Below are 27,914 nucleotides of genomic sequence, written 5' to 3' on the forward strand. Positions count from 1 at the left end.
CTCCCAAAGCCTGAGCAGCTTTTGTGCATGCCAACCAAGCTCTCTACCGGAAATGGTAGTCTGTTCCCTCACAGCCTGATAAACATCTTTGATTTGCTCATCTATCTTCTGCGCCTGAGCAATATCAATGACATCAATCCTCTCCTGAGTAGCACACGCAGCTGTGGAGCAATCCAAAGGTTGGCTGTCAACCTGTAGTTGTTGTATCATTGGTTTCTGATTAGGGAACATTCTTTGGCACTGCTGGCAATCATGGCAGACCTGCCGGCTGAGTTCATCGACATTGCAGTGTTTCAAACCTTTGCGGTGCAGCAGTGGGAAGTTATACTCCATCAATATCTCCAACCATCGTGCTAACTGACCTGCAGGATTGGGCATACGGAGAAGCCAGGGTAATGAGGCATGGTCGGTACGAATGGTGAATTCCCTTCCAAACAAGAGGACGGAAATGCTTCACAGCGTTAATGATGGCCAGAAGCTCCTGACGAGTGACACAGTGGTTCCTTTGCTCTTTAGTATACTTTTTAGAAAAATAGGCAATGACTCGCTCATGGCCATCCTAGATTTGTGACAGAACTGCTCCGGTGCCAACCCCACTGGCATCTGTGTCTAAGAGGAAGGACAGTGAATGGTTCGGGTAGGCAAGGATGGGTGCGGAGGTGAGTCTCTCCTTAAGCTCTTGGAACGCCAGCTTACATTTTTCTGTCCATTCAAACCTTGCATGCTTCGAACTGAACTGGCTCAATGGTCGGCTGATGTCAGAGTAATTGTGGATAAACCTCCAATAGTATCCGCAAGTGCCCAAAAAGGCCCTCACATCCTTTTTGTGACGAGGTACTGGCCATTCCTTTACAGCAGTAACCTTGCTCTCTTCAGTCTCCACCCTGCTAGCACTTACGACATGCCATAGGTAGTGGACTTTATCAGCAAACAATCTGCACTTTGCTAACTTTAGCTTCAGCCCAGCTTCTTGCAGCCTTACAAACACCTCTTTTAGATGCTCCAAATGGCTATCTAAATTCTTAGAGAACACAATAATGTCATCAAGGTAGATTAATAGTGTCTTCCAATGCAATCCTCTTAACACAGTCTCCATCAGTCTTTCAAAGGTAGACGGAGCTGAGGTCAAACCAAACGGGAGAACTTGCCACTCCCATAATCCTGATCGTGTGGCGAAGGCAGCCTTTTCCTTTGCAGCATCTTTCATTTCAACTTGCCAGTAGCCGCTAGTGAGGTCCAGAGTGCTGAAAAGACGGCTGCCCCCAAAGCATCATGGGTGTCATCTATTCGGGGTAGCGGGTAGGCATCCTTGTGAGTGACCTCATTAAGCTTACGGTAGTCAACGCAGAATCGACAGCTACCGCCCTTTTTTGCACTAACACCACTAGGGAGCTCCAGGCACCATGTCCTTCCCGGATCAGGCCCTGTCCTTGCAATTCCTTGACTTGCTTTTATATCTTGGCTTCCTGAGCCGTCCTATGTCGATAAGGTCGCTGTTTTAAGGGATTTGCTCCTGGCACTAGTGGAATACCATGTTTAATCACATTAGTCTTGCCTAAGTCATATTGAGAGCTACTGAACGCACTCTGATGCTCTGTTATTAGCGCCTGAACTTTGTGCTTCTCCTTGGGGCTAAACCCTTGACAACTCTTTTCTACTAGCGTCGTGAAGTGTTCAGGCAGCTGGCCACGGCTAGCTGACTCTGTAGGTGCCGGTCTAGTTAGATTAGCAGCCATACACGTAGCCACTATTTTCCCCGCTGGAATTCCTGATCGGTGTTTTTCCTGATCGGTGTAGTTCATCAGTCTCAGGTGAACTTGTTGCTCAACAGGATCTTGAACAGTGGTGGTGACAAGCACCCCTGGCACCCTATCGGCTGATTCAATGCAAGCAGTTCCTTGAACCCACTTAGTGCTAAGCCGTGCCATGCTAAACTTCTCTGTGCGGGGAGGCAACACTGTGTCCTGGCGGACCTGAACATTCACCTTCAATAGGTTTCCCTGGTTGTCACAGCACCTGACCGCTGAATCTCTGATCTTCAACTGAGCATTTTGAAAATCTAAAAGGCACTGATGGTTCTCGAAAAAGTCTCATCCAAGCAGACTAGCATTGTCGATATCCACTATGACAAACTGGTGACTTATCTTCTGAGTTCCCAACTGAAACTGTATATAGCTTAAGCCCTGCAGTTGAATCTCGGTACCATCTGCCAAAATATCTTGCCCGAGTACCAGTGGGAGTTTGGTGCAGCTCTAAGCCGAAAGTTTCTGGAGCTCTTCAAGTGGAAAGGCAGACTGGGTGCACCCGCTGTGCAACAGCATAACGTTCTTTTCCTGATCTATAGTGACAGGAACATAATAAGCAGTTGTCATATGGTCACCATGTAATTGGCATTTGCCCAGGTTTAAAGGTATTTGTTCAAAGGGCCCTGGGCCTATGACCCCTGGACCTTGGAGTTTCCCCCCCGTTGAAGCCTTGTTGGAGCCTTTAGTAGGACAATTTCAAGCAGTATGACCAATCTGTTGACAAGCGTAGCACTTCCTATTATCAGGCTCTGAGCGGTTATTAGGGGGCCCACGTCGCTGTCTTTGTTGTACCAACATTTCCAGCATCTGCTTTTGCCCTTCAGCAATTTGCTTCTGTCCTTCTGCAAGTTGCTGCACTAGGGTTTGCATGCTGGCCTGTGTACCCTGCATCATGGCCATCATTTTGTCAGAAAGGTTTGACAATGACTCAGTCGCATCTAGTTGATTCATCTTTTGCTCAACGCTTGGATTAGCTTCATGAATCCTACGGACAGCCTCTTCCAAGCTATGAGGTGGTTGTGCTTTAAACAGCCAAGCTGCTTGAGAGCTTGGAGGTAGCATAGCAATTAACTCCCTCATGGCATGTCGGTCCACCGACTGGCGTTCCATTTTGGGGAATGCCTTACTTACGAGTTTACAAAGTTTGTCTGAGAAAAAGAATACATTATCCCCCGGCCTCAGCCGCAGCGTTTCAAGCACAGCCATTGCGTTTTTCATGCTAATAGAGTGGTTGGCCACTAGTTTGTCTCTCAACTCTAGGTAGTTACCACCATGTAAATTTATACCAGCTGAGCCCATCACTGACAGTCGGAGACGGATAGCCATTTTTCCAACAGACTACCCATTATGCATGGCTATGTTCTCAAATAGCTCCAGAACATCTTCCACATCAGTAAAGCCATCAAAAACAGGTGGAGCAATTGCAGGTGCGTGCCTGGTACGCACTAATTCCGCCATGCCTCTGACTTCATTCATCATATGCCTCATGTCATCATTTTGAGGGCGCATGGCTGGGCGCCGCATGGCTGCATCCTCCTGAGTAGCCATCCCAGCCTCTGCATCATTCAAGTTTGCCACATAGGGTGCTACAGGTGTGCTATCCTCCATGTTTGTTCTGATTTTGGACCAGAATATCCCACTGCTGCCACCAGTGAAAAAACTCGCAAGAGTGGGGTGGAGACAACTCTTATTTTTATTTATTGCGCTGTAACCAACGCTGCCGTCAATACAACCTGCTGAACCCAACAGGAGGCAGCTAAACCCAACTCGCTTGTGTTTTGCTGAAACCAACAGAATGCGCTGAAACCAACGCTGCTGACTGTACAACCTGCTGAAACCAACAGGAGGCAGCTGAACCCAACTCGCTTGTGTTCTGCTGAAACCAACAGAGTGCGCTGAAATCAACGCTACTGACTGTACAGCCTGCTGAAACCAACAGAAGGGAACACAACTCTTGTAAGGATAATTATTTAATTATCCAATTTAGTTGTAGTAATTTTGTGTGAGCTCTCTGTTAGTGACGATTATAAACGATATTTCTCCATCAATAACGACTTTATTATAGTAATACTAATCATGCATCTAATTCAAGAGTCAAACCCAAACTGAACTGCCTAAAAATTATTGGCAGTATTTATATTACATAAGCGACTGGCCTAGAGATTGACGGTTATCGTTCAAACGGACCAATCATATAGTCTTGCTGACTGCCAAGTTTCTAAGAATTTTCACATACAGAACAATAAAAAATTATTGCTAGACAATGAGCCATTGTAGCGTAGCAATCTAAACACAAACAGAAAGCCCAGAAAATTCTACATATACTGGGTAGCAAACAGTAATTGTAAAAAAACAATAAGAAATATTTCGATAACAAAAAGAGCTAATTGCAAAGTCTTATTTCGAGAAAACGTAGAACAAAAACGGAAACAATATTGTTTAAGTAATCTTAAACCACTAACGATTAATTATAACAGAAACTTAGAATATTTTGACATGTAACCATGAACATAAAAATGTCTTCCAATGAGTGAACGGTAAGAAATAAATTACAGAAGATTGTTCACTGCGTAAAAATCTTAATACATGGCGTCCGTTATCTTTTCTCGGTCAACCACTGTCCCAGAAGTCCCTTCTCTATATATATCGCCTAAGTCACCTTTTCCTCTTATCGGTCTATTATGCTTTTCTGCGCCGGGTGTCCGAAGCGCCTTGATGAGCCTGACGTCCATGGGATCGATAGCATCCAAATAAGACAATTCTTCGGAGTTATTCCCCCATGGTCTTTTTCATGGCCACCACTCCTTTCATAGAGTTTGTTCTTGTGCATCAATGGCGAGAAGTCTTCCTCGGATGCTATGTAGTCATTCGTTAATGGCGGATTACAAATTTTTATAACACATCAATTGTCCCAAAACCCAATCTCAAGCATTGCCCCACTCTTGGGTTGGCAAGCCTGATTGTATCATGTATGTATTGTTCAACCATAGATATAATCAACCATAGAAATAATATATAAAGGTTTATCATATTTATGTGTTCAATTAAAAGCAAATTTGAGCAACCAATAATTTATTTCATCATACTGAAATAGTTTCCAGCGTTTATTCGAAGATGACTTGACCACGCGGACAGCACGAAGTTACGAATTTGAAGTTGTAATAAAAGTTATGACCCAGGTATGGCCATGCGTGCCAATTTTTCCGTTGGTTTATACTGAAGTCACAAAATGAACGACAAACACATACAGTGATTATTCGACCAGAATTGTCGGAGCTGTGCAACACGCCAAAATCGCCGATGGACCGATTTTAATTAGCTAAACAAATTATTAGCAAGTGCGATTTCGGCTTTAGCAATTGTTAGTCAAATACGCGTATTACCACACACAACAAAAGTGCAATTCAACATAATGCATACAATGCAACTGCCTAGATTGCCCTATTGTTAGTTTTTATCGTTCGGACACCACGGTGACGCATTGTCTTTTAATAGCATATCTATTTGGGCATAGATGACGACCAATGAGATGTCAGTAAAATTATTTTGACAGGTAAATGATTTGAGGAGTAGCTGCCAAGCAAGACTAATACTGAAACGATGATGTTTTTTCTTGGTTTCTCTAAAGTATAGAATAGGATTTACTCCAATGATTGACTACACATCCAGAGTCAATTGCCAACCCCAACCAAGAATTTTTGCTCCAACATTGACCTACATACCACGAAATGTTAGTCTCCGAGAACTTCTTCTCTGTTTTGTACGTTGACTATTGAACGTTTGTTCCTAGCTCCTCTTTTCTTATAAAGCTGTTGGCCTCTTCCAATGAAGAGAACGCTGCCGACATTTTTTCACAATATCTCCCATCAAAATTCCCGGGAATCTTGTATCAAAACATGACTGTTTCGGTTTAACAGTAGGCTGTCTAAACATCATCTACGCCGAAATAGATCGTTTATAAATTTCACCAGTAAAAAAGATGAAATTTATAAACAATCTATTTCAGCAGCCAATCACAAGGCGTTGTCAATTTAGCAGCCAATCTCAGATTACCGCAGCTAAATCAAGTCAATGCAGGCCTGCCAACCCAAGAGTGGGGCAATGTGTGAGATTTGGTTTTGGGGCAATTGATGTATCAATGATGGTATATATAAAATTGTGGAAATTAGGGCACAAATCTCATGCATTTTCATTTTTTCTTTGGGGTGATTGCGTGAGTCTCACGCCCAATGCGTTAGAGTTGGCAGGTATGAGTCAATGTCATTTGTCATCCTAACAACAAATTACCCGATCTCATGGGCTGTAGGGCCAAAAGTCTGACATCGCTGTTACAACTGATAATCAATAATATGGTAGCATAATATATAATAATATAATAATAATATGTGGATTAATTAGTAAACATGTTCAAACATTCAATTTCTTATATTTCATTTTAGTATTACTTGATACAAGAATTAACACTGTTTTTCATTATTTCAATTGTATTATTCTTTATGTAACTTTTTTATTTCACAACTCCAAAGGAATTAAAAGTAATTATATAAGAAAATCATATTGGAACCCCCTTACCGTCACTAACAAGCTCAAAACATGACTTTTCAGTTTAACAATAAGCGGTCCAAGCGTCATTCATGCCGAAATAGATTGTTTATAAACTTCAGTTTTATCTTTAGCGCAACCAAGTCAGTTGCACCGTGTTTACTATGCCGAATTGCGTTAGTGAGTTTCTTGGGTGTCGCGTTATGTTATTAGGACTATATAAATTTCGAAAGCCGCTAGAATCGTGCGTGCGAATCATTTTTTAGCCAATTAAACACGTTTCGTCGATGATTTCGGTGCGCACGCACAGCTATGCAATTCTGTGAATTTCGGTGGAATAATTCTGTTTTCATTCATTTCGTGATTTTGGTCGAAACCGAACAAAATAAAACGGTACATGTAAAATGTAGAAACGTACCTTAAAATGTAGATCATTATTATTGTGAAAGGTTGCGCGCATACCTACCAACTCTCACGCATTAGGCGTGACACCCACGCAATCACCCAAAAAAATGAAAATGCGTGAGATTTTTGCCCCAATTTCTACAATTTTATATACACTATCATTGGTACATCAATTGCCCCAAAACCAAATTTCACGCATTGCCCCACTCTTGGGGTGGCAGGTCTGGTTGCATGTGCTTTTTATTTCATACAAATATACAGTAATATCTAGTGTTACGTTTTGAGTTTCTTTCGTTATTGTCAAAAAAATCTACAGCATTAATAAAAGCTTTACGGAGAAGTGCAAGCAGGTTTCCGAAGTTAAAGTTGAATATCGAATCGAAAATCATTGGTAGCGAGGCAGCGTTCGAATAAACGTGAACGAGACATTTGGAAGGTTTTTTAGCCCACTAAAATTTTAGTCAAATTTACTGTTTGTTTTTTATGTTTTTAAAAAAATGATACTTTCAAATTTTTTCGGAAGTAATCAGCTCGAAATTCTTTTTTTCGAATTCAACACGAGCCTTGACGACAGTCAAAATTGTTGGACCGTTTGCTCAAAATTGTTAGCTCGTTTTCTAAAGATTACAAGCGTTACACTTTGCTCACTTACCGTACATGTGCGTACTAGGCAGCGGAAGCGCTACTATTATGATTTGGTTTAGGTCAAGGACATTCATATGAATTACAGAAAATAGAACAGTCGTGCCAAGTTAGAGCACCTGAAAGTAATTCAAGAGGATAATGCTCTTTAGATTACGCAGTAGCTACTGCATCGACTGTCTAAGCTGAAGAATGAATCGACTTAGAGCACTTCTTGGAGTAGACTGGCTGTTTATTTTGGCCTGTATAGCTATTCTAGCTTGGTCAATCGTGTGGCTGATGTACCTTGCCGCATTCATATATGGGTAAGTGCTTCATCTGTAGTGCTTCATTAAACTACTTGAGAAGCACATGAATACGGTCTTTGGTGAGATAAACATTGTTAATTTATACCAATATTCACTGTCAAGAACGTTGGGAAAAAACGATCATACGTTAATATGGGCCGGATCTTGGCAGCTAAAGTTTAATGTAGCTAAATGCACATCCACGTCAATGGAGCCGGTTAAATTTTTGCATACATACAGTTATGGAGGCACTCCGCTTATTTCATCCCATTCCTTTGTGTACCTGGGCATACAGGTTTCTAAATCACTCAATTTTAGTGATCATATAAATTTTATTGTGCGTAAGGCTAATACCACCCTTTACATGCTTATGCGAACTCTCAAAGGAACTTCCCATGCTGTTAAGAGAACGGCTTATTTTAGTGTATGTCGTCCGTTACTGGAGTATGCTTCAGAGGTGTGGAATCCACATTTTATGTACATCATTAGGGATTTAGAAGCCATAAACAGAAGAGCGTTCACATGGGCAAACGGTTTTAGAAAGTATGACAGTATTACATCTTCAATGGAAAACATGTCTTGGCACACTCTTGAAGAGAGAAGATGCACTAAGGATAAAAACACTTTACTGAAAATTTTAAATCAAGACCTTATGGTCGATTTTAAAAAGTTTACACTGTGCAACTCCGCCTATTTTACTCGTGGGTCTAATATTAGGCACACTATTAATACAGATGCCGTGAAGTTCTCATTTTTTAACCGAGTCATGAAGTTTTGATATATATGGAACAAGCTCAATAGCAGATTTTATTTAACTCTCGATTTTACAAGAATATCTGATCTCTTTTCTCGTTATAGTCGCATCTTATCTCTAAAGGCTTACCGGGCCACAAGAGATATTTTATCGAGATAGATAGATAGATAGAATATATTCTTTATTTAACAACTTACTTATGTTAATAGCTGCTTCTTTATAATAATTCGCTAAACTGTGAATTTGATTGTTTTTTAAATTTGACAGATTGTAAATAAAATATTAAAATGAATTCTTAGATATAAATCATTACAGTTTCACGGTTCTTATTGTCAGAGCTGTTTCTTATCGCTGAATAATGCAGATTTTTTTGGAGTATTTTAACATATATTTATATAAAGCTCAACATAATGTCACAAGATAATTGAAATTTGCTGCAAATATGTCAATGCACTGACCTCAAGTGCAGTTTTCTAGACTATGAGCAGTCTCTGTAGATTTGAACTAATATTGTCCTGACTGATCAGATTGAATTCAGACTGGGCTTGATTGGCTGAAGTGAAAGCTTTATCGATTATAGAGTATTTGTTCCTTACAATTTCAACACAGACTCTTAAAGAAAAAATTTACTTGCCCAGATCAATTAAACTTAAGTGAATGGTTTTCCAAATAAATCAAAAAAGCTAAGGCCAGCTCACAAATAAAGTTTGGACCGATCAAACAAAAATGATTGGTTATGCAACTGATTTTCAGAATATTATAATTTAGCTGCTTATTCATTCAACTAGATTTATACGATTCAACTCGATGTGGACATGGATTAACTAAATTATTTCGTTTAGAAACTTGCCTACAACTGTTGTTGCTTCAGCAAACTATGTGCTGCTGCAGCACTAATCTGCTAGGCTTGATCACACTTTATTGGCCAAATACAAGACAAATCCATGCAGTATTCCAATTTAATTTGTCATTGAAACACAATCCATATTAAAACCCGCTAAGCCTGGTTCACCGTAATTTACAAAATAGCGCAAGAAACTTAGAAGTGTCGTACAAGCCTCTCTGAATAGACAAGGTTACTAAAGCATAAAAATTCTGGCGTTTGGTAATTAACATGGAAACATTCAAACTTAAATGAAAGGATTTAGATGTATGATTAATTTTTTGTTCAAATCAATAGGATAAATGAAAGATGTAAATGGATTAATCATTTCACAGCATTTAAAGCACGTACACAAAGCTTCTCAGGCTGACACAGCACTTCAAAACTGTTACACTTTATTAGAAGATCTTTTATTGATAGGGCTTCTAACCTCAACGTGTAGCAGAATTGTGAGGTTTTTTTTAGCTATGACCGAGCCAAGATGCAATATAAATGAATATTGCCAAGCATTGTTCTACATGTCAAGTGGTATGCCCACGTTTCTTAATATCATCTGGCCTCTACCATAGACTCCAAGATCAGGAACTCACTGTGCAGAGGCTTAATAGCGCATACATCACATGTTGAAGTATTTACCCAGGCATTCCTTATTGATCGCTTTCTCCAATGCTTCACATTATGTACAGTGTATTTCACAAAAAGACGAATGTTGGTCATGTTTATGTACAGATCGATTACCTTTCTCATTGACTTGGATCATCCATTATCAAGCGACAGGGATGATCCACGACAAGCTTTTGTATACCAGCAGCATTCCGTATGTTCGCATATAGTGTGTTTCCCATTTTGACTCGTTTCTACACGCTTAGATGACCCTTTTTCCTTTTGAATTGTATTAGCATGGCTAAAGGGTATCTGTCTCAATACCAAAATACATGGGTGCAAGCTTGCCAAATCTTGACCAATAATTCTTGGCCTCACCACGATACTATAAATTTACAGCAAGGTGCATCTTCATGGCACTGTCACAGTTGATGGGGAGAAATCTTGCCTTCCAGGTGTCAGTATAACAAAGCCACTCGGTTCCTCGGATGACCCCAATCTTGCAGAGAACCTGAGTTCATTTTTCCAACTTGATTATCCAAAGGTATTCAACCTCGATATACATATTCTGTTTTGTCAATCAATCATTTTGCTGGTATTTGCATTCTTTAGCGTTGATTCAGTAGTCGAGTGTCAGAGCTATTTCTGTGGTGTCATCAATCAACAGATCAGTGAGAGACTTCGTAATAAATAGTTTAGGTTGGTCTTTCTAACCACCTGTCTCTGAAAGTAATAAATAACAATATTGGAAAACAAATGCTCGCGCAATAAACAAATATTTTAAGATTGAAATGTTTTATTTCAACAATTTGTTTGCAGTTTTTTGTTATCATTTATTATTATTATTCATATTATTATCATTTATTCTTATTTCAAGAGATACTTTATAACTATGCACCTAGTTATTTCAGTGTTGGCTGATGTCATCGGGCATCCAAATACCCTGAAAAACTAAATGTATTTCATGCCATCTAAGATTTTACGCTCGGTTTATCAAACCTGGTAATTCATTTTTATCGGTTCAGGTGTTGAATAAAGAGTTTAGTGTTACTTATTCCGAACATTTATCAAGTTTATGTGCAATTCTTTTATATTTTCAGTATGAGCTGCTCTTTTGTATTCAAGATCGCACATCAACTGATCTAATAGAGTTGGTCAATGGTCTTATTGCAAAGCACCCGCTAGTTGATGCCAGAGTATTTATTGGTAAGATATTACAGCTGTCATAGGGTCAGGGGTGTTTACATCATGATAAGAAGTCTGGCATTGCTCAGAAAAGCTGATATGACAGCTCGTATTGCTGTAAACCTGATTTTACAAAAAATATCGCTGTTGTCCTAGTTTTAGGATACCAAGTTTAGATGTCGGTTTATGTTTGGGATTCCGGGAGTGATTTAGCTATGTCCAACCACTTGATACTAAAGGTTTCTCTGAATTTGCTGACATTTAGTTTAATCTTCATTTGTACTAGTTCCATGGCGGTACAGTGTGCTGTGAGAGGTCATCACGTGTATTGTGAGAGGTCATCACGTGTGCTCTGAAAGTTTATCACGTGTATTGCGAGAGATCATCACGTGTATTGTGAGAGGTCATCTCTTGTGCCGATATAGCACTATAACTATCTGCCTAATTACTTTGATATGATGGAAGGTGTTTGTGTAGTTGTTGAGTGTCAGTCTACCAATAACTGAATGTCACGAGTTCAAATCTTTTTCCAGTACAATCTTTTTTCGCCAACATCCAACTGTGGCTACAGATGTTTTTTAAGAATAAAAAACTAGTTTTGGAGGCCGTTACATAAGGAGGTCATTTTTTGGCAAAATATAATTGTATGAGGTATGCTGCCAATGCTGATGATTTACCGATGCATGAACGCAAGATAAAAGTGCTTCTGCTGTTGGTTGTACTAATACATTTCCCCATGTATTCATCACACTACGTTGTTGTAATTACATAACATAGCGGGTAATTATAGTACAAAGGTCAAAGTAGATGCCACATCTACAGAAAGAGTCTGTATTTGAATCTTTCGAATTAGTTTGTAAGTAGTGTTTATAGAATTACATCAACAGGCTTGTGTGTACATCATGTTGTGTGCCCCAGCAAGATATTCTTCCTTCATACAATTTGGAAATTTAAAAGTAAAGTTTAGCTATTGTTAGAAGTTATCTGTTTAAAATCTAATAATGCTTGATTTGTTTTCATGAATACGGATTTTGAATGAACAATTTTAGATAATCTAGTTAAAAATCGAGCCATTTGTTTTTTATTGCCTGTTATTGTAGTAGATTATTTACTAGTAGTGAGCCTGGTGATGTATTTGTATCAGGATTTATATCATTTTCACTCAGATAGCCAGCAGGTAGTTTTTAAGAGGCTCGTTCTCAGGAACGAGGCGGAGTTTTGAGACCAAATAATTTGAGCGACCTGTCAGAAGGCACGGGGCATCTGCGTACCAAATTTGGATGAAATCGGACAAAAATGTGGAAGCACATCCTGTGTGCACAGACTAACAGACTCAATGAAATAGTAGAATTTTTTTTCAATGTTTCCGTAATACATAGATTTAAGGTTGACTTGCAACAAAATTAACATTACAGTTATTTGGTATCAAAAGGGTCACCATGATTTACTCTGCTGTGTGGTAGGTGCAAAGTATGTGGATATGTGATTACAAGCTCTTCAAAGCTCAAAACAGCCATTTGTTTGGAATCAATGTTTTGCATTTGTCATTGAAGCCGATATAGGCTACCCTAGCTACTATGGTCTAGTTTTATGTTCTGTATCATTAACCAACTGCCCTACATGCCCTATAGACACTGTATAACGCTTGATGCAATCACCTGCTTCATTTGACGGAAATGCCATAACAGACTTTTCAGATTTCATCCTTTGCAAAAGTTGGATAGTGATTAGCAACTGATAGCACCTATACTGAACACTCGAGAAAAGAAGAGATGTTCTCCCTTTGTTTATCTCCTTTAGATCTAGACACTATCTCGGCTTCTCTTTTTTGCGCTGTCACCGTAGAGCTTATCTAAGGTGTAGACAGTGTCACAGGTGTTATCTTATTTTTTAAACCCGGTTTTCCAAAGGCTTTTGAGCTGAAGTATAAATACAACATCGTCACAATGGCACATGTTGTCCTGCTCATCAGTTAGTTCGAAGTGAAGTCCATCAAGTTGAACAACTGTATCTCTCAAAAGGTTACCGAGAATTTTGTCAGTGTTTGCGTTTGATTTTATTTAGTCTGATCTTCAGAGGAGCAAGGGATGCACCTGCGATACATTGATTTACAATGTATATTTATGACTGCCATTGTCAGCCTTATTACGCATTCATGATAGCAACCTGTTAACAGAGCGACAGTGAGCCAGTTAAATCCCCTAATAATGGATAAGCTATGGGCAATCAATAATGGACCTGACCTAATTATTACCTGCTCCGACTGCCGGGGCCAGCTAATTGTGGCTGAGAGAGATCGGCCTAGATGCGCTAGGTCACGCAAAAGCCGCCATATTTGTAGAAAACGATTGTTATTCTTTTATTTAATAGTGCTCATTGTTGTTGTTTTGATACTATAGTAAAAAAAATTGCAAACAAAAGCATATTTTCAAAAGTTCATTGCAAAAGCTTCGTGTTTTTAACGATAAAATTGTCTATAAAGATGGCCGACAACGATAAAATGACGTCAATAAAAACGAAGGATATATATTAAGTATAGTTAGTAGGTCTATGCTGGGAACTGTCAGTGGACCAATACTGTCCACTGTCTATATAAGCCACTGACGATATAAAGCCACTTACTGTAGAATCAGCATGTGGTTTTGGGATAATCATCATGCTGGCTCTGAATGTGTAACATTTACAATCAGACTAGCTTTGTTTTATTCAAACTGCTTGCTTAAAATTTATTAGTGGCTTCTGCGATGTAAGATGCTTCTAATTAGGGGATAGGTCAGAGATATGCTAATTGGCGCTAACTTCCTGCCCATTCAGTTCAATGGCTGCTCTGTTGTCAGCCAGCTCAAATATTTATAAATGCTTTGAATCGTTTTCTAAAGCTGTTTATATGTAACTATTTTTTGTTGGCAGCTGTTTGTGTTTAAACGTTTGTAACATTAAATTTTATAAAAAAATAAACTAATATGCATCACTATTTTTCTATGACGCGGTTGGTCCGCAAGTTCGCGCCAGATGAAAATGAGTTTTGATTCCATTTTGAACATTTCAACACATCAATAGTTTCTATTTCCAAAGCGTGCTGCTAAGTGAGACAGGAGTGCACCGCTATGGTGACCAGGTGCATATGTACATCCGTACTATCATAATATCTACTTCACTTTAGTAACAGTGTTTCAGACTGCAGCCTGCGTCTGTATTTCAGTGACCAGCATACTGACTGATCCATCCTTGCATAGGTCATGTTGGTCATGCTGGTATGTTCTCTGTGGTCGTTAGATGAGCTGATATGAATAATTAGCAATAACTGGCAGGCAAGAGGTGGACCAGTGGGTGTTTAATATTGTAGGTTGAAAGCTCAGATTCAATAGTTTTGAATGAAAGTTTGTCAGATTGAGCCCCTCAAGCTACCGCAAAACCTCTGTATGAACGCCACCTCTGTTTGACTGCCACTATAGGAGAAAGGTTGCAAAATGAAGCGCCGTGGCGTTCAAATAGAGGTTCCACAGTATATTTTGAAAAGCTCTGTCAGCTGAAGCTTTTTAAACTGAAGCTTGAGCTTCATTTTGCTTTGTGAAAACCAAAATGGCTAATATCAAACATCTAAACCCTCGTGTTTTCCTGTTTCTGGTTATAAACCTAAAATTTATCTGTTTCAAATGTTAGTCCCGGGTAGCGTCTGTTTCTGCATGTAACTATGCAAAACTATGAAATCTTGAGCTTTTGAAGGAAGCCTTTTTTACGGCATTCATTTTTTAATTGACAAATCTTATGACAAATTCTTTGAGAAATGAAAACGCTCATTGCAAAAGCTTTCAACTGCTTTGAGGGACACTTGGATTGTGTTTAAACTCATATGTTGTACCCGGCTATTCATATCATCATAAGGAAATAAAATTTTCTTTAACGGTATTTTAATTTCAAATTGAAAGTACCAAGAAATTTGTGCTACACTTTTAAACGTAAAGAACTTCATAACGGAATCTCCGAAGTTGCAATTCTATGGTGAAAATACACCGGAATATGATAACTTTTGTAGAATGTAATCCGTTGTTTATTTCTGTAATTAGCAAAAATTTATAAAAAGTTTTGTTATCAGCAATTTTCTGTGATTATAGAAATTTGATCCAATTTCTTTTTCAATCGAAGGAAGTACAGTGTTAGTAAAAGTATGGCCTGTTGAAGTGCATATGGCAAGGACTTAGGATTATAATAGCCTTTTCATATTCGCTAGACATATGCAGGATTATGGTTGTATATTAGTTCCTTGGGAATTGAATGAGCTATAGACTATTAAAATAGGGCTTTTGTCTCTCTCTCTGTTGCTGGCTGATATTCGATAGCGTTGAGAAAAAATTAACTGCCTCTTTCTGAATACTTCACATAGAGTTAGAGTGGGCTGGTGATGGAGGAAGAAACATTCACGGAGTGGTTAGTAGGTCAATAAATCTGCCTATGATTCAGCGTGACGACGACGATTAGCCGATTAGCGATGTTGCTCCATTGCTTTTTGTTGTTAGTGGCTAGTCAAAATCTGTAGACAATGGAATGGAGTATTATTGTTCACAGCCGCGCCCCCTCCCACCTCCCCTCCCCCGTTTTGCTATTGCAAATGTCACATCCATCTTCTTTAAGTTTAAGTTGTGTGAATGAATATGTGACAATCACATGATAGTCTTCTTATTCTCTGTTACACTGCAAACAGTTGGTAAATTCAGTTTTCAGCTTCCTTGCGGCCCTGGAGACGCAACCACCCTTCTGTCAGTAACCATAATTTAGTAAAACTTAGATTGCTATGCAGCAATCTCTGCCTATTCCACTGTTCGGCTTTAACGGCTTCAGTGCTTCTGGGCTAAAAAATATTCATTAAAAAAAAATTAAAGGAAATGAATCAAAACCCAAAATACATAAACTGCATAACTCTCTTACATACTCTGGCCCGGTATGATCCTTCTGTGAAGATTATTGCGATAATAGTCGCTGTGGTTGGAGTGTAAAAGTACAAAGTGCTTGTGGCACATTTCACAGTGCTCCTTAACGCTCTCAGCTATCAAAATCATCTAATGAACTGAAGAAAGAGAAAAATACTTAACAATTGATGAAAAAATGACTTAATTAGAAACAAGTTTATTAGTTTTTGTTTCATGGATTTTCACTTTTGGCAGGGTGGTCAGTCCCCCAGCCGCAATTAACCATGGAAAATGTCGGATTAGTGTACTTTTGCATGGGTCCATGACACTTCACAAGGTCAACCTATGTTTTATTACCTCCTTTGTATATCAACAGGATTTTTCGTGTAGATAGTGTAATGTGGTTGTAACACTGAATGGAAATTTCCAAAAATATGTATTTATTTATGCTCTCTTGTTAGTTTTTTCGGTTATAAAAAGGTTTTTGCAATTCTAATGTGTAATTATCATATATATTATTTCTACAACATTACGACTACTTTTGAACAACATTTTGAAAGCATATTTTAGGGCTGACTCTTTTCATTGAGCAGAAGTCTATCATTAAAATTATATCGCTACAATTGTATCAATGCATTTTTATCGGTCTTTGCTGGGCCGATGTCCGTTAGAGGCTATAGTTTTTGCTAATCATTCCGTGTATTGACCATTCATTGATCAAATATCTTTCATCATAGCTCAAACATCAATCAACCCTATAACTTGAAGCTGCTTCTCACAATCCAATTAGCTTTTTAGGCTAGATATATCATGATTTGCTTTTCCCTACATTTAGAGATTTTTGGTGTTTTTTATCGGTTAGTCTTATACGTTTGAGCCAATAGGAGTTGCTGTTGTGGAATGCTTGTGATTTTCCTTCAGTTTGAAAGTTTGATTCACCCTAGCCAGTGGATTGAATCACATTATTTCTGTCACATAGTTAGCTTGTCTGGTCAAAGGTTACAGTTCTTGCATACATGTTAGACTTTGTTAAAGATAAACTTGCATGGAGTTTTTCCACCAGAAAGTATCGGTATTGTTCTGCCATTTGCGATTGTTTTTGCTGCTCGAGGTGATCTGATTGCCAGGATGTTTCAAAATTAAAATCGATAAAACTTGAACGCAATAGCCTATATCAGCTATTGCAAGGATAACAACTAGTCATGTCATTTTGCTGTATTCTTCCTCTGAGCGTTTTAATCGCGATCAGATTTTATTAAGTTTAATCTACAAACATCCTGGCAATCAGATCACCTCAAACATCAAAAACAATCGCAAATGATCGAAAAATACCGATATTCTCTGATAAAATTTACAAATAAATTGTATCAGTTCATCTTCGATAACAATATAAACGTAATATTACTAACACACATGAAGGCGAATTTCCCATGATGCGCCACCGTAACTATGGCAACAGTCAGGTTAACTAACCTGACTAAGACTTCGTAAACCACTGGTTCTCACCGGTTATTTCTCATGCGTAAAAGACGCACAATACACCCAGAAATATCCATGAACAACTGGACCAAGCATTGCCATCTCTGTCATACATTTTCACACATAAACAGCGATCAATGTCAAACAGGTTCACCCAATGGACTTTATCCTTGCAGATCTTTACTATAATAAGAGTCGCGTCTGTCCGTCAAAAGACACGCCAAGAATGTTAGGAAATAAAATGTGCCACACAGAAGTTGAAGTTATTGGTAGTTATTACACCTGATGATCTCTCACAACCCACCAGACTCCCTTGGTACTAGTAAATACTAATGGGATAGCCAACAATTAGCAGGCATTGTCAACCACTCCCTTTGTGTTTGCGACGACGCGGAAGGTTGCTTTTGATTTTATTTCGAGAGAAAGCAGCTAGGTATCCCTAAAGATATTCACTCATTATGTTTAATATAGTTATACGACTATTCATCTGCGTGTGTTGTGTGTTGTTAAAATATCTTCTCTCGCGCTTTTGCTATGTTGTGTCCTAGAGTTAAGTAAACAGTAGGATAGACACTGGTGAGCATTCAAGCCTTGTCAAGCATTCTCAATCACTGCATTTGCATGAACAAGTGTTATCCAGGTATTATATATCTTCATCTTTTATGAATAAATAATTTATTTGAGTAAAAGCTACACCGGTGAAAAACTTTTAACTTGTGCTACCGCGTTACATAGTACTTGTATGGAAGTTTTGTAAAAGAATGGCATTATATGAACAGCATAATATTATAATATGGTAAATCGTTGATAACCAGACAATCGGCTATATATAAGAGAGCTTTAACTTGTCGCTCAGTAAAAATGCAATTGGACACTCTTTGAGATAGAAGCTAAATTCGTTCTCCGATCAAGCTCGTAAATCACTCAACTTGTACATCAAACAAGTTAATCCCCTTTATAATAACTTAAATTATATTAATGCATTCTAGAACTGAAAAACATTTGGTTATCCATGTAAATTATAGAAGTAAACATGTTTTTAAATGAGACTTGTATATACTTTGCTAATCATTATTATATCAAGGGTTGTATCTGTCGGTTCGTCTAAAGTCACGGTTAGAAGTTGAAATGGAAAATCACTCTAAACAAGATTCGAACTCGCAAAATTCAGCTTGATAGACCAGCATTGTTGCACCTGCACCAATCAACTGCCTGATATTGTAACACCTGCACCAATCAACTACCTGACATTGTAACACCTGCACCAATCAACTGCCTGACATTGTAACACCTGCACCAATCAACTGCCTGACATTGTAACACCTGCACCAATCAACTGCCTGACATTGTAACACCTGTACCAATCAACTACCTGACATTGTAACACCTGCACCAATCAACTGCCTGATATTGTAACACCTGCACCAATCAACTGCCTGACATTGTAACACCTGCACCAATCAACTACCTGACATTGTAACACCTGTACCAATCAACTGCCTGACATTGCAACACCTGCACCAATCAACTGCCTGATATTGTAACACCTGCACCAATCAACTGCCTGACATTGCAACACCTGCACCAATCAACTGCCTGATATTGTAACACCTGCACCAATCAACTGCCTGATATTGTAACACCTGCACCAATCAACTGCCTGATATTGTAACACCTGCACCAATCAACTACCTGACATTGTAACACCTGCACCAATCAACTGCCTGACATTGTAACACCTGCACCAATCAACTGCCTGACATTGTAACACCTGTACCAATCAACTGCCTGACATTGTAACACCTGCACCAATCAACTGCCTGACATTGTAACACCTGCACCAATCAACTACCTGACATTGTAACACCTGCACCAATCAACTGCCTGACATTGTAACACCTGTACCAATCAACTGCCTGACATTGTAACACCTGCACCAATCAACTGCCTGACATTGTAACACCTGCACCAATCAACTGCCTGACATTGTGCTCATAGTTACATAATCCCTGTGCTTTATCGGAACACCTGATGATCTCTACGATACTCTGGTATTAGCTGCCCGGGAACTAGTGCATGGTAAAATTGGATTATAAGTTATACTACATGAGAGAATAATAATACTTAGTCTTTTTACCTTAGCGACAGTCGAGTGTCGCCAATGGAGGGGGGGGGTAGCTGAGGAAAAGCATCCTTTTAACATAAAACATAGAGACTGTGTTTCTGGATGACAAAAACAACAACGATAGGGATGATTTATTTATTGTGTGAACAAACAGCATCTATATATTCGCAGAAAGAAAAACAGCAGATTTATGTGAACTTTTACCCTGGACTTAATTAGTTTTTTCTAAATCATTCCTTGATTTTGCTTTTTTAGCTACACTTGCGCGAGTTTTTCTTACAAGGGCACTTGATGCAGAGTATTCTGGTTATACACTGTTATACATATACACTGTGGCTTGTTATACACTGTTATACATATACACTGTTATACATATACAATGTGGCTTGTTATACACTGTTATACATATACACTGTGGCGGTTTCCCTCTCCTCCCAGACCACTTGCCATGCATCTCGTAAATAGACAGATACTTTTATTGGAAACATGTTGTATGTTTATCGTATGATGTTATTGCAGGCGCCCAGAATGCAGTTATCAACCCCAAGGTAAATAATATGCTCAATGCGTATGATCAGGCTAAGTATCCCCTCTTCATGATCTCTGATGCTGGGATTAAAAGTAAGTTACGCTCTTCTATTCGTTGACCTATTTTTGGTAAAGCGCTTTAAAATGAACCCAGTTATGCAATAGTTATGCAATAACACAGGATAAAATGTGGTAGAAAACTAGATAAGAATTGTAAGGGATGAAACTTTGTTTATTTATTAGCTGAACTTGTTATGTTTGAGCTTGAGATGTCTCAGGATAATTTTATTTCGGTAATAAGAATTATGGAGATATATGGCAGTAGTTTTATTTTTGCTCAGTAAGAAATCTGAGATATCTAGTGAGTACAGTGGAACCCTGCCCGACAATTTTAAATCGTTTCAGTGTTGGCGTCGTAAGGTGAATAATTCGTATAAAGGGGTATAAAAACCCATAGTAAATATCTAATGCAAACAGCCCAGGTAAAATCATCAAATATTTATATACATACATGCTATGTGTACATATTAAAAATAGTAACAAAATAATATGTTAAGTTTAGTAACTATAGTTACCTACAATAACTTTAGTGTTTTCAGTGGTTATAATGTGCAATAAAATATAACGCTGCAATGTAATAGGTGCAGTACATACTTTAGGGAGTTCTTACTTTAGAGGTAGATGTATAACATTTATGTTAAATTTACTTAAAGTTAAGTTTTTGTATTTATTTTTAACCATTTTATTGAACTTCAACTTTCTCATTGCTAAAATTTTATCACCTATTTGTTTTCGGTTTCATTTTCATTATATCTAATAACAAATAAGGCCAATCTGACTGAGATCGAACATCGTATTTATTTCGTTCGTTGTTAGAGGGATTTCAGCAAATAGCTTATTGGCATATTTGTTATACCGATGTAATCAGCGCACCGACTGCCAAATTTGAATCTCGAAAGAAATTTTTGTTGATTCCGTATAGCGAAAAATATTTCATATGGAGTGGGCAAAAAATCAGTGTGTTTCACATCGCAGGGCAAAAAAATCGTATGACAGGTTCATCGTAACCCGAGGGTGCGCTGTAGTCAATATTTGTGAAAAGACGACTTCAGAATTATCTTAAGTTAGTCCATTAAGATATTAAATCACTTCCTTAGGGCCATTGATATAAATTGCTTTTGGTCGGGAAATTACCATTACATTATCAAACACAGATTCTGTCAATGGAAAATATTCTGTAAAATTATTTTATATTTAGTATTCTGTGAAATACTAGACACTTTTCTACTTCACACCATTTATATGAAACACAACCTGCGTCAGCGGCCAATTACAAGCAGTGTGTAGATACACAGGTTGCATGTAGGTTGTGCTGGCTTGTGTTTAGAATGTTACCACTGTTGTGTTACTGTTGTGTGCTCAATATATGTTTTTAATGGTCTTGGCATCAAAATCAGTCTGTTTGTTCATAATGCTCTCAAGCGACTAACGTGCCATTGTTTAATGCTGCTAGCGTTTACTAACATGACTTGTTCAATGCCACTAGACTCGTCTCACATGACATTGTTCAATTCTATTACAGTTAAGAATATCACTCGGATTTGTAACAATAACTGGTATTCGCTATTGTGGTGAATCCTTTGTCCTTTGATAAAAGAATAACTCTTTGGTTCGAGTATCCTTTACTAGGCACTCGCTAAAGTGCAATTCTGCATAGGTCATGTTATGAAAGAAACATTTCTATATTTTAACAGTTTTTACCACGAGCCGTGTCCGTCCGTCTGTCGCCACGCTAAGAGCGTCAGGAAAAAGATTACACTGTATCAAACTTAGATATTCGGCTTCAAAGCAAAGTTCACTACCATCTGCCACACTCAGCCACCTTTCCACATCTAAGAATAATTATGCGCACAGCTGTTACATATGATGATTTTTCACTGCACACGGAGCAGCCAGCATACTAATTCCTATAATATGTTCATAGCACTTTCCGTTAGGCTTTGTTGTTACACTCTGAAAGTCGATGTGCCAAAACCTGGCTTGACCTGTAGCTATCTGTAACTCGGCAGTTTCTCCGGTTTGATTTTGTGAAAGAATTGTTTCGAAATGTTCGGCATGATGAAATTGAATATTGTTTTGCTTGGCCATGCCTTGCAAGGCATCTCTTATCTTGCATTATGAAGACTGACCTACTAAAGCATTGTTGGGGGGGGAGGGGAGGGCATGCAATGCATATTGAATATCATTTCACACAAATAATTCAGTAATGATATGATAGATGTTTTATTGCATATATTGATAACATAATCAGATGTAAGCAATGCCAGCTAATAGAGAAATGGGTCTCAAAATAATAAATTATAAAAGAGCTCAGATGCCAGCTGTTGTGCTCGCTTGCATCTGTTTGAAGTGTCAACCATTCTGATTTTAATAAATCTACATTTCTGAATGCATGATTCTATGCCACACCTTTCCCTTCTGTTCAATGCTTACATTCGAGATGTCTTTAGTTAGTTATTGATGTCTCAAATGTCTCATAGTCACAATTTCCCTGCTCAGAAGCTATGCAGTCGAAATCTTCTCAATTCAGTCTAATTCTGGGCTTATGCATGTCATGGAAAGACAACCCTTTGCAGGATGAATCATGCAAGCCTTTTTTATAGTGTACAAAATCCATTCAAACAGTTGTTTCGGTTGTAGCACAGCCAGATGCACTCACAGATATGGTGAATCACATGACAGATAAGGTAGGCATTGTGCACCAGGTGCCTGTTATGTGTGATGGTGACTTGAGATTCTCTCGACAGGTAGAGCAGGTGAGTTAAGTGCAATATCTTACAGTTACGGAAATTGCCTTTATTATCTTACACAGGATTCAAACTATTTCCTTCAAAATTCAAGTATTTGATATTGTTGATTTGATGTTTGAATTTCTCGCTTAAAAGTTAATATATTTATAGTTATGGTTTGGAGGAGCTCAAGCTAGGGTCTACATGGCAGCAAATGCATTTGGTGTCAACTGTTTGACAAGCATGTCATGCATATTCCGCAAAAAGATCCTTGATGAAGAGGGAGGCCTACGGAGTCTAGGTTGTTACCTCGGGGAGGACTACTTTCTTGCACAAGTAATCATAAACAAGTAGGTTCCTAGGCAAATAAACAAAACATTGTCAGCATTTAGCTTGCTCTCTGTAGACTAGCAATGCAGTTGTGCGCTCATGGGAAAGTACCAGTTGTATGGTCAATCTTCTGCCTTTATGTAGCTGAAATTAAAAAAAAAATTGTATCTTGGTGGCACTGCCAAGGGCTGCAACTCTCTTGTTGAGCCGATTTGATGTGGATTGGCTTTTCCGCCATTGACAGCCTTTATAACAGCTCGCCTTAGTACCTATAAGCAAACATTGATCAGACATCGTTAACGATGTTAACAGACATTCTGGACCTCAACTAAAAGTATGATTTTGTGTGTTTTAGGGGCTGGAGGTTAGTTCTGTGCAGCCAACCAGCTCTACAGAATCCAGGTCTCAGTTCAATCAAATCTTATCAAGCGCGCATGTCAAGGTATGTTCGCATTGTGGGCGACCATGTATGATCCTGCTTGCTTGCTATGGTGGGCATTTAGCAGGCAAAAACACATGGAAAGTTTGATGTTGCAGGTGGATGTACCTACGACATACGCAGGTGCCTATACTCATACTTCTTGAGCCACTTCAGGAGCACATATTCCTCGGTCCTTTCACGGCGCTAGCTGTCTACTATATGTTTAGCATACAGCCGTATATATTCTTGCCTCTTCATTTTCTCTCCTGGCTTATTGCCGACTATATACTCCTCACTGTTATGCAGGTAAACTAGTTCTCTTACTTTTATCATTGTTGTTCATTTTACAGTTTTTTACAGTTCGGTAATAATGCATTAAATGTCTAGGTTCTACTAATATTTCAAATGATTAGTTTTTATTTTTAAAGGTGCAAACACGCTAGGCAGTATTTGGTGCGATATCACGCTTCGAGCCGCTAATCTGCTCTAGAACTCGTTCAGCAAGCTCTTGCAGAGCGATAACGCTAGAATTTCTCTATCAGAACTTTATCATGCGCAAGATGCATCTCGATTGGTTGGTTTTATCCAGAATGTAATGCTCTGGCTGTTAATTTTTCCGTGCCAACGCTCATCAACGCACAGCAACAATATTTTGCTATTTTGTTACGATTGAAGCATTTTCAAAATGAATACTGAATGAGGAAATGGTTCGTAGATTTAATAAGAGCACACCCAGTCCTGTACAACACAACACATTAAAAGTACAAAGAAATCCAGTTGAAAACCAACATTTGGGAGTTAATCGTTGCAGTAAACTATATATAAAAATCATAAAATATCACCGTTAAAAATACAAGAATCGTTTTTTCTTATGTCTTCTCGTAGTGTACAATTCGTGAAAGTGAGATAGGCCTGATAACAGAAGCAGAAATTGTTTACGTCGTTGTCTAGAAGGCGCCATATTGACTTGAATTTATTAACAACTCCGATGATACGGATTTTTGCTGACAGTTTGTGAGTGTGCCCGCATTATCGTTTGCTGGTGAATCGCTCAAGTGTGTTTTGGCACACATCAGCTATATCTCCATGCTCCTCATGACGCACGCGATAAAATCGCCTAGTGTGTTTGCACTTTAACTGTTTCATACCGTCAAACCTGGCAAGCAAAGGTTAATTCGTGTCAATCTTCGCTTTGCGTGTCTAAATGATTGTATGTTGTGGCAAGTATTCAGATAAGAACGCTTGACATTCTATTTAATTTGTTCTAGCATTCTAAAATCAATGATAAATACTTCAGTTATTTACATATAGTATATTATCAAAACAAATGAATTATGTAAAGAAGCAAATTTAAAACCGTAAATGATATATAAAAATTAAATTAAGTTTTAATCATTAAAAAGATGTTTTAGTTGCACTAAGAGCTCTATGAATGGTAGTGCAAGCTTAGCAATACTTAGGTTTGGTGGTAGAGTGAGTGATAGAAATGCTGCATTAGAAATACGTTTTAAATTGCCTTAATTTATCTATTTTTATTACTGTTTTATTTGCATTTCCTATCAGATTTTTCACTTTTTCTTCACAAAATCTTTTCAAAAGTTGGGACAGATATTCACTCCAGTTTCACATCGTGTTTTGAAAAGTTCAAACATCGAGGTGTGTCGAGATTTAACACTTTAATTACATGAGCTTGTTTTGCCAGATGGCAGCATGCGCATGTAGCATGTCATCAGCTTGAGGATTTCTTTTATTGGAGACTTAATTTTCTAGACTAGCAACTGTTGACACTTTCTCCATGGAAAGTCTTACTACTGCTTGTGTATATAATTCATTCTGTCGGAAAGCTTTTATAACGGTTTGCCTTAGTATCTCTACAAAAAACATTGATAAAGGATTAACTTTACCACAATTAATTTAAGATTTTGAGTTATCATTTTGCCAAAAATAAAAGAGACCAGCTATTTTTCTTTTTAGAATTCACAGCATACTAACGGTTCCCATTTTTTCTTATTTCTGGCCTAGGATGGATGAAAAGAAAAGTTGTTAACAGTGTTAATATTAACAATGGCCTCAACGTATTTCTGCTAGTGAACTTCGTTAATAATTGTCCTCAGATATTTCTGATAACTGTATTTTTACATTAGAGGAAGGAGGTCTGCGTTTTGGTTAAACTGACAAGATAATAGCATTTTTCCTTTGCAGCTGAATTCAGTAAACTAAAAAAATAATAAACATGGTTTTTGTTTGTCAAATGTATTGATTTTTGCGCAGAGTTTTCTGCTGATTTCAAAAACCTTAAGATTAAAGCTCTATGAGAGAAGCTCTGGCTTTCACACTAGTATATGTTAGCAAAAATCTTTCTGTATAAAATTTATTCTGTCAAAACGAACAAAAGATTCTGTAGTGAAAGTGTTAACATACAGTATTTAGTGATTGCTACATTCAATATTCGTCTGAATATTACCAAAGAATCAATGTGTGTAAAACATTTGTCCGCTGTTACATCTAGCCAGTGCCACATCAACTCAAGTTCTTTTTGCTAAAACAGTTTTTGAAGTATAGTTATCCAACCAGTACACAATTTTAATGCTTGTCTCAGAATTTTCTGAAGTTCTTAAGTACGCTGGAGTCATGGCCACATTTTTAAGCTGGCTTATTTGGGTTGGGAGAGGTTGATTTTATAAGCAGTGTCACTCATTGTCAGTGATTCTGACACAATAACAATAATGCACAGACAATGAGTGACACATGTCACTCATTGTGCGGGCATTTGTGTCACGTCAGTGTCACCCATTCATTGCTTGCTGATTTTCGTTGGTTTTTGCTTCTCCAATCAGCTAATGTGAAAGGTTAAAAATTTTGGAGAGTAAAATCAAAGCGTTGGAGTTGTACCACTTTGTAGACAAATGACTCACTGAGGGTCACTTATGTTTACAAACCACCACTTTGGCCGTAATGTTAACCGTAGTCAAGAATGATGTAGTAGTCATTGTGGGGTTGTAGATACGGCCCCATTGTCATAAATATTTATAAATGAGTAACTTTTAAAAAAAAGAGAAAGTAACTCATAATGTTTGAACCGGGAATCAAAAATCATAGCGCTGAACAACTAACCACCACTTTACTGTAAGTTGACTTTAGATAAAACAAAATATAGCCAATGAAATGGGTTGTTTTTCTGGGTAGAATGTTTGCGCAAATGTAGGAGTTTTGGAAAGGTTGATTTAAGGTTAATCAACATTCCGCAGTTTATATGAGGAGTATAGTCCATCGTTATAAATAAGGATACCTGTGTGCCATCCTAGTTATAGTGAATTGAGGTTTTCACAGCATTGGTAGGCAGGCAGCTATGATGACCTTGACATATTCTCTTTTTAGAATAAAAGGCCGGCCTTCTCAATATTTTCCTATAGCAAAGCATGGTTTTTTCGTGAACTTTCTCCTCTCTACCTCATACCTCGGACAATGTCTACCAAATACGTGGTTTGGGCCGGTAAAAAGTTCCTGGTTCGCTACGGAGGCACGGCAGAGCATGCCCATGAACAGAAAAAAGTCTGCCAGATGTGATGGAATAGGCATGCTCACATTTTGATCCATAACATTCCACGTAGAATCTAGTCTTTATCATCGAATCTAATCTTATGAACTCATGCTAGTAATTGAATCATTTTCACAGCTCTTAACTTCGCTTGTGTAATTGACCACTACCGTTATATACTAACTCATACATATACTACTTTACCTGTTTTATATGCGGAACAGTTTTTGCTGTCAGCGGTGATGACTTGGATTTCATTATGTAATCAACTTGTATCTAGCTGCTTCATAGCAAATCAAATATCGATTTTATAACCAATCAAATATCTGTACAGTCAATGTCTAATGTCAATGTAATACAAAGTACGATACAAGTATCAAAGTAAGCTTATCTCTGATATGTTCTATTTACAAATACTCTGTTATGGTGAGAATATTCCTTACCTACCAGTCACCTGTCCTGCATACATTGTTTACTGAATGAAAATATAGTCTGAGATTGCTATCAGCTACTAGTATTTGCTTAGTTTCTCATTAAGTTAGCAAGTTATGTTTTTCGTATATTTCGATGTTTTTGCAAGTTATGTTGAATTACTACTTGTTTATTACAGCATTTAAAATAAATTTTTATTTTGTATGTTTATTTCAGAAGGCCCCTTCTCATGTGTTACAAGGTTCTTTTTGAAACCTTC

At 38.0% G+C, this 27,914-nt stretch overlaps 1 protein-coding gene across 1 annotated transcript; it reads left to right on the forward strand.

Annotated features, from left to right (window-relative positions):
- Positions 1-7,468: 7,468 nt before the first annotated feature.
- LOC137396312 (ceramide glucosyltransferase-like) lies at positions 7,469-27,865 on the forward strand. The gene is made up of 9 exons (XM_068082529.1): positions 7,469-7,699; positions 10,321-10,465; positions 11,022-11,127; positions 20,137-20,238; positions 22,846-22,961; positions 23,106-23,284; positions 23,620-23,706; positions 23,802-23,991; positions 27,064-27,865. The coding sequence occupies exons 1-9, from the start codon at positions 7,587-7,589 to the stop codon at positions 27,250-27,252; spliced, it is 1,227 nt and encodes a 408-aa protein (XP_067938630.1). The 5' UTR covers positions 7,469-7,586; the 3' UTR covers positions 27,253-27,865.
- Positions 27,866-27,914: the final 49 nt, after the last annotated feature.

This window comes from Watersipora subatra, chromosome 5, assembly GCF_963576615.1.
Source record: "Watersipora subatra chromosome 5, tzWatSuba1.1, whole genome shotgun sequence".
In the NCBI taxonomy this organism is placed as follows: Eukaryota; Metazoa; Bryozoa; class Gymnolaemata; order Cheilostomatida; family Watersiporidae; genus Watersipora; species Watersipora subatra.